Raw genomic sequence first — 14,613 nt, forward strand, 5'->3', positions numbered from 1 at the left:
GTCCCCTGACCACCCCCATCCAACCCCCCCTTCTCCCTGTCCCCTGACTGCCCCGACCCCTGTCCCTGCCCCCAGACAGGCCCCCCCCATGACTCCCACACCTGTCCAACCTGCCCTGCTCCCTGTCCCCTCACTGCCCCGACCCTATCCACACCCACACCCAGAGAGGCCCCCCGCGACTCCCACGCCTATCCAAACCCCCCGTCCCCTGACTGCCCCCCCCAGAACCTCTGCCCCATCCAACCACTCCCTGTCCCCTGACTGCCCCCCGGGACCCCTTGCCCCTTATCCAAATCCCCCCTCCCCCCAAGCTGCTCAGAGCAGCAGAGCCCCACCGCCCAGCCAAAGCCCGCCACGCTGCCCGGCAGGATGGTCCCGCAGGCCATAGTTTGCCCACCTCTGCTCTAGGAGGATCTGGACATTCAGTCACTTTTGTTTATTTGAAATAGTATTTAAACTATCAAGGTTCCAACTACTGGAGCTGCACCCGGTACCTGTTACACAGGGAGTCCAGATACTATTGGATGCCATAGATAACATGTCAGTCCAGTTCTATTCTGGAAGGTTATTTGGGACACAGGAGAGTCTGTGGCTGAGTTCCTAGTTAGAATCTTTAGTTTTGATTGGAGTGTCTGATGCCCTTTCTCCACTGGGTCCCAATCCTGCCATGAAACAGCCACTCCAGCCCTGCTGCTGGACGCTTATGTCCTCAAGTTTTCACACACAGACCTTCATCCGCTTGTTTTCTTCTCCTTTGCTTGCCCTTGGTGCTGTCTTCTGTAGGAAGCCCTGCTGCAATTTGGGGTATAATGCAGATTTTAATGGTGGTGGAAAGACAAACAGCATTTACTGCTTTGCCCAGGAAAATAGAAGGAACATTTGTAAAGGAACTAGAAACCCTCCATTCTCCAGGGTTCACGCGTGTTGCAAGGTTGGCCTAACCTAAGTGTCTCTATTGGGCTCCCTTTGAATTCCAGATCCTCCTCACTGGGGGTGGGGTGTGCTGGGGAGAGGTTTTGGATGGGTTCCAGCCTGAGAGGCTGATGATGCCAAGCTTGTGACAAAGGCCTTTGCCCTGGGGAGCTGAGCCAGGGAGATGGCCAGGATTGGAGAGAGCTGTAGGGGTCCTGAGACCAGCTAGCACCAAAAAGGGGCAAAGCCCAAACAGAGCAAGAGACCAATTAAGTGGAGCTGGTGCTGGGGTTACTCAGCTGTCAATGTCTGGGGGGGTTCAGAGCACTTCCCTGCAGATGGGGATCTGGCACCGGGGTATTTGGAAGTTGTTCTGCTCGTCCCAGCTCTTGCTGGTTGGATCGTTAGCGGTTCCTACAGGAACAGACCCTGGCAGCAGGCATGGGTCACTGCATGTGTAGTGGACAGCAATCTACAGATCGAATAAGTTAGGGGGAGATTTTCAAAGGCACAAAGGGCAGTTAGGTGCCCAACTCCCACTCACTGCCCCAGGAAGTTGGGTGCTTAATTCTCCCTTGTGCCTTTGAGAAAAATGCCCCCCTCAGTGCTTGTCTACCCAAGAAAATTGACCAACACAGCTAAAGCGGAGTAAGTGTTATTCCGGTCATTCATAACTATTCTGCTATAGCTTTGCCGATCAATTTCCACGGCTAGACAAGCTATTAGAGAATTATTTTCTGAATAATAGATGAAGATGATAACCATGAGGTTGGCTGAGGCCTCTAGTACAAAGGCCCTGTCTGTTCCAAATGGGCATCAAAGGTCACAGGCACCTTTCATTAGAGGAAAGGTTTCCCCCAGCCTCTTTGGAACACAGAAGGGACCGCATTTCTGTGACCCCTGCAAGAGCTGCATAGGAGAAGGTTCTCACACAAATAATGCTTTCAGTGGTCTCAGTCAAGTCACTGATTACTCTAACCCAGGGCATGGCCATGCTACCTCTTGTGAGGCTCCTTATTCTACCCACCTGGTAAACAGCATTTACTCTTCATTATTTATTTGTGTTCTAGCCTCCACAGACCCCAATGGTGACCAGGGCCCCGTTGTGCTAGGCATGATACAAACACGTGGGAGGACATGTGCAATTTGAAATTCCTCATCTGCTGGTTGGTGATTGATCATTCCTGTTCTCTCCCTCGCACAGTGTTAGCTCTGGGCGCAGACTGGTGCAGAGCCTGCATTAGGATCAGGTAGGCACAAATTGGAGCTAGTTCTCTTGAGCCGAGGACTCCAATGGTGGTTAAGCTAGAAAGCCATTACGGTGCTTTTCCTGCAGATCCAGTAGGCGGAGCCAGATGGTTAATGAGAGATGGTTAGCACGGGCCAGAATTTCAAAAGAGCGGCGCTCCTATTTAGGCCCCTAATGAATGTTCTCTTTGAAATTCTGGCTATTGATTTAGGTGCCTACATGGGAGCTGTTGGATGCTGAGCTCTCCTGAAAATCGGACCCTGAATGTTTATTTTTGTGCAACAGCATGAGCCAATCCGTGTCTTTGGATCAATCGACTGCATCGGCACGAACAGGACCCGGGGAAAGAGCAGTGGTGCACATTTGTGCGGTGAGATTTTAATAACGGACCCCGCATTCTTCGGAGTCCAATCAACTGAGTAATACACCCCTGAAGTGGCTGGTGCTGGTTAAATTAAAGGTGTTAAATTAAAGGTGTTAAATTAAACATGGCACCCTGTGCTTGGATAAATACACATTTTAAGACAGAGTATCCCCAACACCTACTTCTTGTTAATATCGCTCTGGCTTTGGGTTTCTCATTGCCCAGTCTTGGGGGAGAAGCCTCATTCTTCGATCTTACGCCCCATTTTGTATTACACAGCAGGGGAAAGTAATCTAATCTTCTTTCTAGTGTTTTTGAGACTGTGGAGTGTGTTCTTTATGGACAGTGGTGATTGAAACTGCCTGCTCTCTTGACTGTTTGAAATCCAGTATTTCAGGCATTTGATTGCCTATTTTATTCCTTTGGAAAAAGGGTGAGAGAGGACTGGTTTGCCACCGTAGGATCGGTATTTTCAATAGAAAAGCTCCAACAGAAACTTCAAGGGTTTTGAAATTTGTTGCCTAAAAATGAATTTCATCTTAGCCTGGAAGGAATTGGGATTTAGCAACATTTTAGGCCACTTTTTAGGTTTTAGACTGAAAAGTAAACATAGGGTTTGTGGCTCTTGAGACATTAGGTATTTTTGTTCTGTTGCTCCAGACTCCAAAGATTTTATGAACAGGCAACCTTAATAGTAGATGGTGCTTAATAGCCACAACTTTCCTTCATCTCCAAACTTTCCTCAGAAAGGTACTGAGCTAATTCAGACCTAAACCAAGCTTGACCTCCAGGGGCCAGGTCGCACACGCACTGGAGCGCTGAGAATGAAGCTGTCCTATTGGTCCTGGTCTCCAACTGCTAGGGAAGGACCGGTTCTGTCCCAGTGCTCCATCTCCATAGTAACAGACGGAGGCGTTGAAGTGAGCAGGTTGTTACTTTATTTGCCCTTTGAATTTTGTAAAGCATTGGTATGGTTTATAATGAAAATAGTAAGGACCTCTGGGGTCAGGAACATGCTGGCATTTAATGAGGGACTGTGTTTACAGCCGGTGTATTAATTTAGATAGAGAATGAATGGGCCGAAGATGTTAATATAACACAGTCACTGTTCAACATCTGTTCTGAACTGTTCACTGTTCAATGTTAAACAGCATTAAACAAAGTTCGGGGTTCGGTATAGAGAGACCTCAGCCTGATTAACACCATGGCAAACATGCCATTACGTTTTTTAGCCTTTTATTAAAGATCTGGAAAAGCCGTTAAAGCATTTGAAATGTGAAGCATTCAGTAAGGCTTTCATTTTAACAACGTTGTTTGTTCCCTTTCCCTTTAGCTGGAGAGAGTTTTTAGAAGGAAAAGCCCCTCGCTTGACAGTCTCTTAGATGGTATCGAAGATGGTAAAAACTGGCCTTTTGGGAGAAAGAGAAGCAGTGAGTTGAGATGGGCTGATTGCTCTTAAAGTCCGATCCCATTTCATCCCAGGTGGTATCTGGGATTCAGCTGGAGCTGGCAGAAAGGAAGTCTTATTTGGGCCCCTCTTCTTTGCCCATTCCAGTCAGGACATCTCTCGGGATCAAGGCCAACAAGGACTGGGGTTCCAGGACATGGTGAGGGTGGCAGCCATGACGGTAAAGCTCACTCCAGTAGACACCGTCTGTTCTTCTCTATTCCCCCCCTTCCCTCTAAGTCTCTTTCTTGAAGGACCCCCAGAAGGAGTGGTGGGTGGAGTAGCCCAGCCCTTCATTATTTTGTCTACCAATTAGGTCTAATATTGGATATCCCAGTCTTGGCTCATTAATTTTTGGTTCCACATCTTCTGTCTTTACCAAGCATGATTTCAGTGGCATCACTGGATTCTATCAACATGGCCTTTTTGTTTAGACTAATTCAATCTTTTTGTCTCCCTTTCATACCTCTTTCCATTAACATTTGTTGTTATAAGTTACTGTGACATTTGATGACCTTTCACGTACTTTTCGTAGCTGAGCTCACAATTAGGATAAATTTGCAGGCCCGATGATCAGAACAGAGCACATGGCTTTCAGCATCACCAGCTATTCCTTGAAGGCGCTAATGTAGGTCCAGGCTTTAGGTTTTCTTTCTCTTGAAAGATTGCATTTGAACTCTTTTTTGACTAGTTCATTTGCTGTCTGTGAAAACTTAGTTTTGTCAGGATCTGACGGTTTTTGCAACCCGAACAGACAACAGGTTGGGGTCGTGCAGGACACTTGGAATGAAACTGATGTGGGGAGCAGAGGGACACCAGAACTAACCGGTTTATTTTCGTTGAGAAGTGCCAGGAGTAAACACAGCATCAGTAGTGTAGAGTAAAATAGACTTTTCAGGTGCTGCCTGGTTTGAATCTAATGTACTATTAGCAACCAAGGGAAGGAAATATTTTTGGCCTGAGTGTCCACCTGTAAATGTGGATAATGTTCCAGACCCTCCTTTGGAAAGCAGGTGTGAGATAAAAAGCGTCAGAGAAGAGCTCGGTATTATTTATTCTTCTACTCGCCAGGAAATGCCCTGCTCATGGCTTAAATAGTCCACTGGGCTGCTGGCGCCCTCGGGCAGGTTTTCTACCTTTGCTTTTGTTGGCTGCTGCGTTCCCGCTCGGACACACCTTACGCTTTCACACTGCCCTGGACAATAACCAGCCCTGGTGGCGCAAGCTGTCCCTTCAGTGTCTAGAAACTGGGGTCCATTCATCTGTCTGATTTCTAGCCTCTGCCACCCACTTCTGTCTCTTGCAGCAAATCCCCTCTTGAATCATATTAAAGAGCTCTTTTCGTGTTGGCACAAAGAACCGGCCCCCTCTCTCTCTTGCTGGCTCACAGTGGGGAGCTCGCAGCAGAGGCGTGGGGGAACGCTTCCTGTCGCACACCCACCATGTCTTTGGAGAGCTGAGGGTCACCTGGGTCTTAACTGCGGCCACTCTGGCTTCAGGGACCTGATCCATCCAACAAACATGAATAAATATAGGTTCTGGGGGTAGGGATGGTGCATGTCAACTTGGAGCCTGTCCATCTTGATGGTTTCCTTTTACCACACAGTGCTCCTATGGAGGAAACGGAGAGGCATTGCAGAGACATTTCAAAACAATTTGTTTGACAACATGTTCTGGGGACCTCCTGGAACCTATTGTTAACACCGTGGTGCTGAGAATTGGGCTGGTCTGGCATTGAAGAGAGTAGCTGAAAACACACCGTGATGCGACCTGTAGCCTAGAAATAATTCTCGGCCCTAAAAATTGGAACAATGGGGTCAGCCTGAAAAGCAGGATCAAACTCAGGCCTGCATGAAGGCATGTTGTACAGCTGTGGGCTCCCCTTCTGCCAGCACCTTGGGGTATCCTGATCTGGGAGGGGATGGCAGGGAATTGGCCTCTGGGAAAACCAGAGCTCTCACATGAAACTAAACCACAGTGCTCCATAGCTCTTGGTCCCCCTCTCTGCCATTTCATAAAGGTCACTAATATTCTTGTGTTGTTCCTTTCCACATCCCAGGAAGGACTAACATGGAAGCTTTTACCTTGAACTAGGAGTTGCTCTACCTCAAACTGCAATCTACCTCGCCCCAGGGTCAGCTGAAGATGAGAGTCTGGAAGGCTGTGGCTGCCACGCTAGCGTTCGCCGGCGTGGACGTGCTGGTGACCACGCTGCTGTACGCGTACAGCCATAGCGGCAAGGACATTGTCCAGGATCTGAAGCACTTCAACGTCTTTAATTCCATGTTGGACGTGTGGGGGGCATGTCTGTACAGGAGCTGCTTGCTGCTTGGTGCTGCCATTGGGGTTTCCAAGAACTCGACCTCTGGCCCCAAGCGCCTGAAAGCATCCCAGACCTTCATCACCTCGGTCTGCCTGCTGGTGGGCATTTATGCCCTGGTCAAACTGCTGCTCTACTCGGAGGTCAGGAAGATCATTAGGGACCCCTGGTTTTGGAGTTTGTTTGCATGGACGTATGTGTCGCTGGCTGCAACTTTCTGCCTGTGGCAGCTGCTGTCTTCCGTGACGTCCTCCAGAGAGGCCTTGGGGGTCAGTTCAGAGTCCCAGGCGGAAGCAGAGGAGATATGTGACCCCAGCCCTGTTCCTGCGTCAGGAGCCACTATCCATAAGCTGCTGTCTTACACCAAACCAGATGCTCTCTTCCTCGGAATAGCCACTTTCTTCCTCCTGGTTGCTGCTTTGGGTGGGTGAACAGAGTTTAAAGGGACATTGCCAAGATCAAAATTCCATATTTTCTATTAATATCAGTTCTATAAAAATCAGACCTGTTCACCCTGATGAAATCTAAATATTTGGCTTAAACAACCTTTTCATCTTGGTCTCATGCCTAGATTATCAAGGCCAGAAACACCTTCAAAGATATTACTGTTCCCAGAAACCAGTTAAACTCCACTGCTAACTTTTGCTTTACCCAATAGCTCTGTGTTTGAAACGCTGTCTCTTGTTCTAATCCACCTTCTCTTATGCTTCTGCCATACAGGGGAAACATTCCTTCCTTATTACACTGGCTTGGCGATTGATGGCATAGTCATCCAAAAAAGCATGGATCAGTTTTCCACTGCAGTGGTGATTATGTCGCTTCTTGCTATAGGAAGGTAACTGCAATAGACAGAGAGATTATTTGTGCCTCAGTTATAAGAAGTTTATTATGTTGAGGTTTAAACCTTCTTCCATAGTATTGTCCTGAACTGGCTAGTGTTTATATGTACCTCTGCTCGATGGATTAGGAACTGCTCAGCTGTGTGTTGCAGGTGGGAAGCTGCTAACAGCAGTTCTCCTTTATCTCAGGTGGCGGGGATGTGTCCTTGTGGACCCATAAGATGTAGGTCATCCCTGCTCTTGCTGCGCAGTTGTGAGTGCCCACAGTGTGGCAGCAGAATGACAACTGTGAAGCCTTAGATGGCCATGACTTTGTTACAATATTTACAGACTCAAGAGGGAGTAGGGAAAGAAACATCTTAAACACTTGGTTTAGTTTTATCTTTCAAACATCCTTGCAGAGGACGAGGAGATTCAGAGGCAAGGCTTTAGCCCATCCCTGACTCTTCCCTGGTGGCAGCTGCACAAAATAGGCAGTTGCAGTTTTCAGAGGGACCAGATGTCATGCCAATGTGTAGGTTAGTTTTGGTTAACACAGCTTTGCGGCCCTAAGTCACTTGGAGTTCAGAGGTGAATGAGCCCCGGATTGAATGGCCATGTGCATCCCTGCTTGCCAGTAGAAATGACATGGAGTTTTTCATGGTTTCCATCTGAAACTGTGAAAGGGGCCAGGGCTCAACTGAAAGGTTTTTCGTTTTGTTTTTTGCTTTGTTTAAGATTAGTTTCTACCTGAACCAGGTTAAATCAGCCTGATTCTGGATTTTGTAACAAAAATTTCTCTTGTTTCTACTCCTGACACTTGGGTGTTGCCTAAAACAGGATGCACAGTGTTCATATACAGTGGAAGCGTTGTCTAGTACTGACAGCACACACCTGAGACTCTGCCATTGACTTGGCCATGCCACTTTCACACTTGTGTGTCAGTTTTCCCGATCTGTAAAGTGGGGATAATGAGATCCATCTCTGGGGTTGAGGGGTGTTGTCAGGCTAAATTAGTTGTCTCAGCAGCTCTTTGAGATCCTGGGATAAAAGGCACTGTCAGTACAAAGTGTTATCATTGGCCCCTGTTTCGATATATTTGTCTGGGGTGTGATGGGGCTTGTATGTTGTGCTAAGGAGTGGATTTTGTGCACACTGTTATATAACGTCTCTTATCTGCAATTAGCTCATTTGCCGCAGGTATCCGGGGTGGCGTTTTTACGCTCATATTTGCCAGGCTGAATATTCGACTCCGCAACTGCCTCTTCAAGTCGCTGGTCGCTCAGGAGACAAGTTTCTTTGATGAGAATCGCACAGGTTGGTATCTCTCCATCCATGAGATCAGTTCCTCTTTCAGCGGTCCAGCCTCATCCTCGCATGGTGATGGTCTCTGGGAGGCAAGTGTGCTTGGGACGCCACATTCCCTCGGTGTCTCAAGATATGAGAATACCATTTGAGTAAGTGATTGACCTGCAACACTAACGCGCTGATTTCCCAGTACCTACTAACAGTGTCTGTCAGATCACAGCCTAAGGGAAATCTGTATAAATCCTGCAATCTAAAGTGAACAGAGGTGCTTGGTTGCTCCTGCTGGAAATCAGAGTCCCCAGTTTATCCATATAATGGGTACAACATGGGCAGTGCAAGGGTCACATGGGTGATCAGTAGGGACAGAACCCAGGATCAGCAGCACCAATTCACAGGCCTCCACCATTTGAGATGAAGGAGCAACCCCATTAGCTGGTATCAGTCTCTTACCCTCTGGACTAGCCAGCTGAAGGAGATACAACTCACTTAACCAGTGTGTTACCCAGACTTCCCTCTGACCACTCTACCCTACATGTGCCTCAACCCTGGCCTGGCAGAACCATGTCTAGGTGGGGAGAGGGGACTTCACAAGCTTTTCAGTCTTGATCTCTTAACTGGGAATGCCAGCAGGGCTCTCCAGCTGTGACTATGGTTCTATGTCAACTGTTGACTGGACTGAGCCCACTAGCTCACTTCATGAAAGCCTCCAAATAGCTGTCAAAGGGTTAAAACTTTAGGTTGCTACTGACCTGAGCTGGATTAGAACTGTAGGTATGTTTAGCAGCTGGCACACATCCTACTTACACTTGTACCTAGCAATGTGCCTCGGCCCTGGCTTGCGGGATGTGAGGGTGGTTCTGTCGACATGGCCCATTCAGTACTTGGGCTCTGCTGAGATTGCCAGCAAGGATCCTGATTGTGGTAGTAGATTTTGTGGTGTTCTCACCTTGACTGAGACCTGCCAAACTCATTTCACGCCACCCACTGAACTGCCAGCGAGTGGTAACAGCTTCCAGTCACTCCTGACGTGGGTTGGATTTGAACTGGGAGCCTAGATCTGAAAGGTTCTATGACCCATCATGAATGGCTGCATCCCCTTAGCCCCTGATCTGTGTACATTTCATTCTTGCTTCCCCATGACCCTCCAGTTTGGCTCATGGCACGTGCAATCACTACCTGCCTGTGCTGGTATGGCGGTGGGGGCTGTGATTCCTGAAGCACTGATGGATCGGAGCTCTTCCCCACTCCCCTTTGCCTTGCAGGGGACGTCATCTCCCGGCTGACCTCAGACACAACGATTGTGAGCGACCTAGTTTCCCAGAACATTAACATCTTCCTGCGCAACGTAGTGAAGGCGACGGGCGTGATTGTCTTCATGTTCAGCCTTTCCTGGCAGCTCTCTCTGGTGACCTTCATGGGCTTCCCCATCATCATGCTGGTGTCTGACCTCTACGGGAAATATTACAAGGTAAGGCAGATTGTTTGCATCTTTAATTTAGGCCGAGTCCCTCTGTCTCCCTCACAAAGCAGGGCACTTCCGTGGGCCAAGTGACCTCTCAGAGCAAGGCTGGGATCTAGCTGTGGGCTGCTTCTCACGGAGATTGGGGGTGAGCGGCGAGTGAACCGTCTCCCCTCGAGTCCTGCTGCCATGGGAAGAGATCAGGCCAGCCTGTGAGTTGTGGTGGCAGCACAGGACCCAAACACTCCCTTGGTTTGCTTGTGCCTAAGGATGGCTCAGTGGCATTCAGGGAAGGATGCCGGATACATCACGGATGCTGTATATGAGCAGGGGAGGGTGCAATCTGTGCTGTTGTACTGCCCCCTGCTGGCTGTCCAGAGAGCAACGTTGGCTGTAGCTCTTGAGCACCCAGGGTGATTGTCTAGAATACTGTGGGTTCCAAGGTAAGTGGTGAGGATTTCTTTAGGGTACTGTTGCATCACAAGCTTTCCCCCGGCCAGTTCCCAATCTCTGGTCCCTGTTTCTCTCTCCTTTCCGCCTGAAGTGGCCAGTAATCCGTTCTGCAGGTCCGCCAAGACAGGGAGTGTGACCAGGCCAGCGGTCTCTCCCTTCATTTGCTGCTGACGTGGAAAGAGTGGGCTAGAACTAGCAGTTAATACAAATCCGCCACAATGAGCTTTAGCTGTTAACAGCCCCCTGATCCATCAGTCTAATTGCGGCTGGCCCTCACCCTCCACTTTCTGGAATGAGTCACTTTTGTAAGATTAAACAAACAGTATTTGCTCAGTATTCAAAAAGACCTTCTGTCTTGATGCTGGATTTCTCTGTTAGCCAATCTAATGGAGTTACAGGCTCTCTAGTAGCATGATCATGGGGATATCAAAGGAACGTGTTCTTTACGGGGAAAGGTGTCTGTCTGTCTGTCTGTCTAATTCGTTCTCTCCCCCCCCCCCCCCGGTATGTGTGTGCAATACACAGTGCTATGTGACCTTTGCTTTCTCTATTCCTATCCCTCTTTAGTCCCAATGTGAGCTCTGTTAGTCTGTGGAATCCCCATTGCTTGGGACTTTTAGAAAAAGGACAAAACAACAGAAAATGTACAGCAGGGAGGAATCCTGCCCTGGTCCCCAAGGGCGGGGGGGCGGGGGGGCTGGGGTGATCTAATACATCTTCTCCTCTGAATCTACAGCTCTGCCAGCTCCATTGTCAGAACCTGTAATACCAGTTGGGGCCTGTGCGCACCTGGCAGAGTCTCATTGCTCACGAGGAGCCTCCCTCATATTGCACTGCTCTCTCTGAAGTGACATGCCCGCTCCTCCGTTGGGTGGAGCACGTGAATCCGTACAGCCCGTGGGCTGTGTGCTGTGCTTTTAGAGCTTTCTCGCTCTCAACCTCAGTGCCATGGGGCAAATCCTGCCTGTGTGCATAGTGCCGCCCACGTGACACGCACATGCTGGCATGCTGTAAAAGCAGAGGCGCTGTGCCTGGATTCTGGCCAGCTGTGGTTCCCCTGTACAGATTCTCCGCCCTCTCCCCAGGCTTGTTCTTGCTAGGAGTGTGTAATTGGCAAGTGGGGGAAGTTTGCATGTTGCCATTGCTTGCTCAGAGTATGCATATGCACAGACACCAGATTGTGCCCCCCAAGTCCTAGGTTCTGACCTGGTGAACCCCTTTGTGGCTTCTGTCACAGGCACCTGCTGGCTGTCCCAATGTGCTTAGAGATCCCAGCAGTACAGGGACTTGTGTTCATTTCCTGGCTCTGCCGCAGACTTCCTGTGCAACTTTGGAAAAGTCACTTTGTCTCTCAGTGCTTCAGTTCCTCATCTGTAACATGGGGATAATAGCACATCCTGTCTCCTCCTTTTGTCTGTCTTCTCTATTTATACGGTAAGTTCTTTAGAATAGGAACTCTCTTTTACTCTGTGTGTGTGTGTGTGTACATACATACAGTGCCTAGCACAATGGGCCCAGGTCTTGACTTTGAGCTCTAAATGCTATCATCATACACAAAGAATAATAATGATTGGCCCAGAGCCACTGAGGGAGTCTGTCAGACCAAGTGTCAGGACTCTGGTTCTCAGTCCTGTCCTCCCACAACCCCTCTATGGGATTCAGTCCTCTAGGCCAGTGCTACTCAAAGTGGTGGTCCACGGACCGGTGCCAGTCTGTGAGCCATTCGCTGCCGGTCTGCACACAGACACATTAGGAAAAAAAATATGCCGGTCCCCCACATCAGATAGCTTGAGAAGCACTGCTCTAGGCTGGCATACCAGTCCAGGGACAAAGGGACAGTGAAATGAGCAATGGTCTCTAAATCCCTTTCCATCGGGTGTGCGGTGTGTCCTCTGTGGGGGAGCACGATGAAATGGAACAATAGCGCCCTCTAGTAAATACAGTCCTGCTTTCCCTTCCCGCCTTTCCTTTGTTCACTGCAGAAGCTCTCCAAGGAGGTTCAGGATGCTTTGGCGAAGGCCAACAACACAGCAGAAGAAACCATTTCGGCCATGAAGACTGTGCGCAGCTTTGCAAGTGAGGACATGGAAGCAAAGGTCTATTGGGAAAAACTGCGGCAAGTGTACAAACTGAACAAAAAGGAAGCCCTGGCCTATACGTACTATGTGTGGTCCAGTGGGGTATGTGCCTTGTTTCTATTAGCCACCTGTTCTCTCGGTGATGATTCTGAGGGCAGGGAGGGGTTATGTTCTGATACTGCTTATTCTCTGCTGTATGAACTTTGTAATATATTGTACATAAAAGTTTTGGGGTCAGGGGTGTTAACAAAAGACACAAACATTAAGGTCTGCTCACAATCCCCTATTCTTTATGGCAGGTTTCAGAGTAACAGCCGTGTTAGTCTGTATTCACAAAAAGAAAAGGAGGACTTGTGGCACCTTAGAGACTAACCAATTTATTTGAGCATGAGCTTTCGTGAGCTACAGCTCACTTCATCGGATGCATGATAACTATTCTTTATGTTTAACTCTCCAAACAAAGATACATTTCTGTTAAGGATTTTGAATAGTGTCATCCAACAAGCAGTTTCCTGCAGTAAGCAGCACTCTAATTAAGATCAGTCAAGGGCATTGGAAGCACTCTGTGCACACGTTACTGCATTACGTTCTTAGGCCAGCTAGTTTTTGGTATCCCAAACTATAAAACAATGTTTATGAGATTCAATCTGCTGCTCAGAAACTGACAAAACCATTTTCAGTGTAGTTGCTTTTTTGAAAGGCACTTTGTTGCCAGTCAAGCCTAGATTTCAGGGCTTCTACTGGTAACCAAAGTAGTGCAAAATCTTCACACACAAATGATCTGGTTCCACTAAATTTCCTTTGTTGAAAGGTTTGTGAACCTGGTGAGCCAACTCTGGGGTGACTCATGGCATTCTACCAAAGTCCTGCAAGATTTGTGGTTTCTCATAGTTTGGATGCAAAACTAGACCATTTTGAATTTGAGTTTTTGGGATCGTCCAAAGCAAAGTTCCCAGCATGGACCTGTGGTGGCTCAGGAAATTGAGAAGACCTGTCCAAACTGAAACTGACAAATTTAGCACAGCTCTAACAACCTCTTTCTCAGGGAAGTGCAGAGCCCTGAACTCCGATCTTGGCAGATGAATAAAGGAGGAATTTGTTTTCATTATGTTTGGCTTGTAGAATGGATTTATTCGTGGCTTTGTAGTCGACCGCTTTCACTGGCTAACTCTTACCTCTTAGCCACTGGAAGAGTAGATGAGTCAGGTTTCCTGTGTTCCATATTCCACACTCTGCTACTAACTCATGTGACTTTGGGCAAATCATTGAGCCTTGCCCCCCTGAGAACCTGGACTGACGAGTGCTATATAAATGCAAAGCACTTCTATTTTTCAGTTCTCTTTCAAGGGTCTGATCCAACTCCCACTGAAGTCAGTGGAAAAACTCCTTTGACATCAAGTAAGAGTTGGATCAGGCTTTAAGGCAGCACTTCTTAGCAGATGCGCAACATGCCTCAGGTGGCACATGACCAGGATTCATCACTGAAATACACTTAAGTAATTCCATTGTGATTTATAACTCAGTCTAGCATATTAGGCCCCAGGCCAGAGCTCCATGTACATTTCAGTGCCAATGTTTGCTCTGAACTTCAAATGTACTTTCTGGATTTCAGGGTTGACCTTAAGTACCCTTGAAACAAACAGCTGCAGGGTGGAACCAGGGGCACATGGGGTACTAGTGTGTTACTCGTTAATTTCCATATACTCCATCCTCTCATCTGTCCCCTTAATGTAAACTACTGCTGACCCTGCCTATGCTCCTAAGTGGTTTTTATGTATTTATTTATTCTTTAACCACATGCAGGCAGATTTCTGGTCGTAGGGCTTCCTCTGCTTGGATGCCAGTAATGTTAATAACAGCTTTGCCTACCAGGGGCATAGCGAAAATGGGCTTCTCCTGGCATCTTCAGTTTGAAGTGGAAAGCTAGCATTTTTGGCTAGGTGAAAACTCTGATAAAATGTTCCCTTTTAGTCCCAAATGGGACATTTAATCTGCTCAGGGAAACCCGTTCTAAGGCGAGTCATGTTTAGTTTAGTTCTTTGTTTTAATTGTTTCGGTCTTAAAAAGAAAAGACGTACTAGTGGCACCTTGGAGACAAACCAATTTGTTTTGGTCTTGTTATTACATAGTCCTGCCTTGAGTGCAGGGGACTGGACTAGACTTCTTGAGGTCCCTTCTAGTCCTACACTTCTGTGATTTATACAC

At 47.9% G+C, this 14,613-nt stretch overlaps 1 protein-coding gene across 7 annotated transcripts in view; it reads left to right on the forward strand.

Moving 5' to 3' along the window:
• Positions 1-14,613, forward strand: part of ABCB9 (ATP binding cassette subfamily B member 9) — a 34,603-nt gene that overhangs the window by 2,422 nt on the left and 17,568 nt on the right. Inside the window, exons 1-7 of one of the 7 annotated variants that reach the window (XM_073312488.2) lie at positions 359-3,453; positions 3,859-4,132; positions 6,032-6,715; positions 7,013-7,127; positions 8,297-8,427; positions 9,681-9,886; positions 12,313-12,510. In XM_073312488.2, the coding sequence (XP_073168589.2) occupies positions 6,118-6,715; positions 7,013-7,127; positions 8,297-8,427; positions 9,681-9,886; positions 12,313-12,510 (1,248 nt within the window). In that variant the 5' untranslated portion in view covers positions 359-3,453; positions 3,859-4,132; positions 6,032-6,117. Of the gene's footprint in view, positions 1-358; positions 4,133-6,031; positions 6,716-7,012; positions 7,128-8,296; positions 8,428-9,680; positions 9,887-12,312; positions 12,511-14,613 lie in introns of those variants that run through there. The other 6 variants (XM_073312489.2, XM_078848921.1, XM_073312493.2 and 3 more) reach the window with 6 other exon arrangements.

The sequence above is a fragment of the Lepidochelys kempii genome, chromosome 15, assembly GCF_965140285.1.
Source record: "Lepidochelys kempii isolate rLepKem1 chromosome 15, rLepKem1.hap1, whole genome shotgun sequence".
Lineage (NCBI taxonomy): Eukaryota > Metazoa > Chordata > Testudines > Cheloniidae > Lepidochelys > Lepidochelys kempii.